Source organism: Electrona antarctica, assembly GCF_951216825.1.
Source record: "Electrona antarctica genome assembly, chromosome: 19".
In the NCBI taxonomy this organism is placed as follows: domain Eukaryota; kingdom Metazoa; phylum Chordata; class Actinopteri; order Myctophiformes; family Myctophidae; genus Electrona; species Electrona antarctica.
In genome coordinates, this window is record NC_136800.1 from 42,094,590 (window position 1) to 42,099,969 (window position 5,380).

The 5,380-nt window shown below is 41.9% G+C and overlaps 1 protein-coding gene across 1 annotated transcript; it reads left to right on the top strand.

Moving 5' to 3' along the window:
* The first annotated feature begins 379 nt into the window (after nucleotides 1-379).
* LOC306943990 (uncharacterized protein) lies at nucleotides 380-4,659 on the top strand. Its single transcript, XM_079530573.1, has 2 exons — nucleotides 380-399; nucleotides 2,644-4,659. The coding sequence occupies exon 2, from the start codon at nucleotides 2,655-2,657 to the stop codon at nucleotides 3,858-3,860; it is 1,206 nt and encodes a 401-aa protein (XP_079386699.1). The 5' UTR covers nucleotides 380-399; nucleotides 2,644-2,654; the 3' UTR covers nucleotides 3,861-4,659.
* The last annotated feature ends 721 nt before the right edge of the window (nucleotides 4,660-5,380 follow it).

Genomic DNA, 5,380 nt, shown 5'->3' on the forward strand with positions numbered 1-5,380 from the left:
TGGGACTAACCGTTTTAGAAAGGGCATTTTATACGTTAGCTTAGTTAGCTTATAAGCTTAGGGATCGGATGAATTTTGTGATCTTAAATTAAGCAAGATCTTTACGCAGACATATCGATTTCTTTATCTTCCCAAGATCCTGGTTCATATGTTGGAGAGTTGGGCTTAGGTCTTAGGTTACCTGGCTTCTGCAAATATTATTGTTATTAATATATTCTCCAGTAGGTCTCCAGTTATTAAAGTCCTTATTCACATGCTTCCTTTCAGACCAGTGTGTGGAGTCCAGACTGCAGGTGAAGATGAACTCTCCAGACTCAGCCAGGGACGTTTCTGTTAAACAGGAGGAACCTGAAGACATTTCTATTAAACAGGAGGAACCTGAAGACCACCCACAACTCGGTACGTATTTTCACTATAGGATCATCTTGGCAAAACATATCATGACAATTATAATATCCGGATATTGTAGGACCACAATGGAAACAAGTTCCCAGGACGTTATCCCTAAATGTTTTACTGTACGTACCTGCGTGCTATGTACATTGTTTCACTAATAAAGTATTTAATCAATTAATTGATTATGCAATAAAATAAAAATAAAACATGCACCGCATTGTTCTACAGAGTGGAGATAGAGCGTCGCAGTCCCGCCCCCCTACCATGGCCCAGGAAATGATTCCCCTTTCATGACGACGCCAGGCCCAGGAAATGATTCCCCAATGCATTTTTCCCATAGACATTTCAAAAAGTATTTATTTAAAGACGGTTACGCCGCGGACAAAGCCAACTCTTGTCGTGACAAATCATGACATTTTTTATGGGCCGAACAAATAATTAGAAAGAAGAAACACTTTTTGTGTTGTTTTTCTTCTTTGAAATTATTTTGTTTGGTCCAAAATATTGTGTTTGTTGTCATGAGTTGTCACAACTCGAGTTGGCTTTGTCCGCGGCGTAACCGTCTTTAAATAAATACTTTTTGAAATGTCTATGGGAAAAATGCATTGGGAATCATTTCCTGGGCCCGGCGTCGTCATGAAAGGGGGCGGGACTGCGACGCTCTATAGGCCAAAGCATCTAGAACAGGGTTTGTCTGTCACACAGCTCACGAATCAGAGCCACCTCCAGCCATGAAAGCCAGAAATGCCTGGTTACATTTTGGTAGCATGGGGGCATTTGAGAAGGACTGCTTGAACCTGGAACTCCCAATCTCAGAACAGAAATTCCAACCGATTTTAAAATAGTTTGTTAAAGGGGGAGAAGCAGGGACATTTCCCTTTAAAAATAATGATGCATATCTATCAAAGACCCCCAAAGATGTCCAGTTTTAGAAAAAATCAAAGACTTCGGCCTGGTTGAGGTTCTAAACAAAACACCCTCATAGCTAGAGTATAGCCTCTAGAGGGAGCCATTTCCCCGATGTTGCACGTAGGTGAACACAGCTCTCGGCTTGTCCATACATTGCGCAGTGCTGCTTGTTGCTACTGCGCACCACTTATAATGGTTGGTCTGTGGTTGGAAATGTACAGAAAAAACAGGCAGTACAACATTGTGCATAAAAGTGATATAGCCTAACGATTCTTTGAGGCAACAAGAATAATGTATCGTCCATGTAGCCTAAACAGTTATGTTGAAATCTGCTCGTATTTATTTCATCCTTAGTGAAGAACTATGTGCATCGTGTAGAGCAGGGGTTCTCAACCCGTGGGTTGCGACCCCTCGGGGGATCGCAAAATTGAATGGCTGGAAAATGGAAATTAAGAGTTTACATAGTATGTGGTGCATGCATAAACTTTCCTTAATGATTATATCTGGTTTCAGTATTCATTTATGATATATGTTCTCTATTATTACGGTTATTTTTGCAGTCAGTTTGTATTGGTGGTGGGGAGGGGGGGCGGGGCGGTGGTCGCGAGAAATGACCAAAGCATTTCCGGGGGTCCCCAGCCACAAACCAAATTGGAGTTGACCGGGGTCCCGGCACAGTAAAGTGCCGCGGCACACAGGTTGGGAAACACTGATCTATGGTGTTGAAAATCATGTTGTGTTTCTGCTCCTAGACATCCCGCACATGGTTGTGTGTAAAGAGGAAGTTTCTCCTGAACAAAGGCGGTGACACTTTACAATAACAACCTGTTATAAAGCATTTATAAAGATGATTTATAAGCAGTTTGTAGATGAGTAATAATCATGAACAGACTTTGTTGACATCCGTAAATGTTTACCTAAACATTTATAACTTATGTTTAATCACAACAACGTCACGTTTACTTTACCTCCTCAGTGTTTGGGTCGGGACATGTAGGACTGTATGTGTCTGCTGTCTACGTGCATATGCGCGAAATGTAGCGTCTTCTGGATGCATCTCTTTTGCATTAACATTTCAATGGCCGAGGGTCGTTAGAGTATATTGTTCCGTCGTTATCGCACGTCTAATGGTTAGACGTGTGACAACAAACGACGCAACAATAGGAAGCCTGAAGCCCAGTAGCTATAATATTGCTTTCGGGGGAGGGTTAGTGTTATTTTCGGTCAAATCAGGTGGCACACCTGGACACATCAAACGGCACAGTAAAGTGCCGCGGCACACAGGTTCGGAAACACTGATCTATGGTGTTGACCATCATGTTGTGTTTCTGCTCCTAGACATCCCGCACATGGTTGTGTGTAAAGAGGAAGTTTCTCCTGAACAGCAGAGGAGTCCCTGCAGTCTGCTCCAGGAGGAACCGGAGCCTCCACGCGTTAAAGACTGCTCTGAAGTTGAAGTTGTACTTGAATCTGACACTGAAGTCACTGAAGACAGTGATGATTGGGGGGAGACAAGTGGAGGTGTGCACACTGGAGAAAAACCTTTCCACTGTAAACATTGTGACAAGAGTTTCAGTCAGTCAGGTAACTTTAAGAAGCACCAGCGTATCCACACGGGAGAAAAACCTTTTCAGTGTGAACATTGTGACAAGAGTTTCAGTCTGTCAGGAAATCTGAGGACACACCAGCGTATCCACACGGGAGAAAAACCTTTTCAGTGTGAACATTGTGACAAGAGTTTCAGTCTGTCAGGAAATCTGAGGACACACCAGCGTATCCACTCTGGAGATAAACCTTTTCAGTGTAAACATTGTGACAAGAGTTTCAGTCTGTTAGGTACTCTGAAGACACACCAGCGTGTCCACACTGGAGAAAAACCTTTTCAGTGTAAACATTGTGACAAGAGTTTCAGTCAGTTTGGTTCTCTGAAGATACACCAGCTTGTCCACACTGGAGAAAAAACATTCAACTGTAAACATTGTGACAAGAGTTTCAGTCAGTTTGGTACTCTGAAGACACACCAGCGTGTCCACACTGGAGAAAAACCTTTTCAGTGTAAACATTGTGACAAGAGTTTCAGTCAGTCAGGTGACTTTAAGAAGCACCAGCGTATCCACACGGGAGAAAAACCTTTTCAGTGTGAACATTGTGACAAGAGTTTCAGTCTGTCAGGAAATCTGAGGACACACCAGCGTATCCACTCTGGAGATAAACCTTTTCAGTGTAAACATTGTGACAAGAGTTTCAGTCTGTTAGGTACTCTGAAGACACACCAGCGTGTCCACACTGGAGAAAAACCTTTTCAGTGTAAACATTGTGACAAGAGTTTCAGTCAGTTTGGTTCTCTGAAGATACACCAGCTTGTCCACACTGGAGAAAAAACATTCAACTGTAAACATTGTGACAAGAGTTTCAGTCAGTTTGGTACTCTGAAGACACACCAGCGTGTCCACACTGGAGAAAAACCTTTTCAGTGTAAACATTGTGACAAGAGTTTCAGTCGGTTTGTTTCTCTGAAGACACACCAGCGTGTCCACACTGGAGAAACATACTAGCTCGAAACAATCGTACTGATCCCAACTGATAACTGCGGTCTTGTCCATTGATACCAGTCGAAACGGGTGGAAATTCCCAGAATAGGAATGTTGGGTTCACTTGGCGAAGTTCATTTATTTGATATTTTTTGCAAAGTCAGTCCAAAGTTAAAACATTTCAGAACAGTTGAACAGTTTAAAATATGTCTTTACATTAACCCATTAACCCTGTAAGACCCGGATACATTTCTACTTCCAAAAAAAAGATTTCAACCGAGAAGCATCGTTGGGTCTTACCGGGTTAAAGGACCACTTCACCACTTCTCAACATATATTTCACTAATGTTCATGATAAAATAGGAAACAAATCGACTTGGTCATTAAAGTTAAGCACAATATGTATATATCTAATTTATTGTCACTGTGGTTATCTTCTATGCCCAAAACATTTACTTTTCAGGAAATGGAGATATTGATACACGTGTTCCAATGGATCAAATGGAGTTAGGGATGTCGGTAACGGTTAATTTTCCATCCGGGTAGCCGATGGCATTATCCGGTTAATTAACGGTTGTTGATTTTTTTTCCCCTTTTTTTTTTAATAGGCTACCCCAAATGTAATATGCATGTATAGGCTACATAATTAAAGTTGGTAGACAAATTGTATACATTTATTTATGCTCCTTTTTAAAAGACAAACAAAAAAGCAACATTTAACAATATAACTAAATTGTTGTAGGCTTAATCATCAATAAACAACGCATCGCATCTGCATGCATGCATCTGCGCGTCTACAGTACAGGGGTCCGTCGGTTCTAGTCCAAAACATAAATAAGTCCAGTCCAGATCTGAGCAGCCTATACCTATAAAGCCACTGGTCGCATGGGCTAAGCCTTTTTTTATTATTAAGGAAGATCAGCATGCATATCACCTTGTTCTGTTTGTTGACTTTTCGCTGACGAGAAAACCCTCAAACATCAATAGCCGTAAGCCGTGCCAGTGTGGGGAGGAGGAGGACTGGAGGAGGAAGCGGCGGCGGCTGTAAACGTTCTCCAGGCCAATAATGGATTTAATAATGCCAAGTAGGTATCTGCATTGATACAGTCGACATGTTGTGTTAATCTCGTCTCGCTGTCACTCGCTTAAGTTTTGACTACCGCAAAGCTACCGTTGTAGCCAACTAGCCATTGAAGTACAACAGAGAACTTTGGGACATTGAGGGGGCAGAAAACAGCGCCCGAGCGCTGTTCATGCAGCCTGGAGTGTGACAAGCTGGTCGGCGCAACAGCAATTTTAGGCATGTGTGCAACATGACAACTGTTTTAAAGTATTGTACAGTGACAACTACAGTCTCTGTAATGTTTATGTTGTACTATTACTAAAAACGATCTAAAATAAAGGCATTTATTATTATGGAAATTATCCGTAAAGCTGATAAGCATACTCGGATATTTCTTAACGGTCGGCTAGCCGGTTAACCCCTGACATCCCTAAATGGAGTTAAGTCTTTAATACTTTTCATGAAACCCACAGACACACTT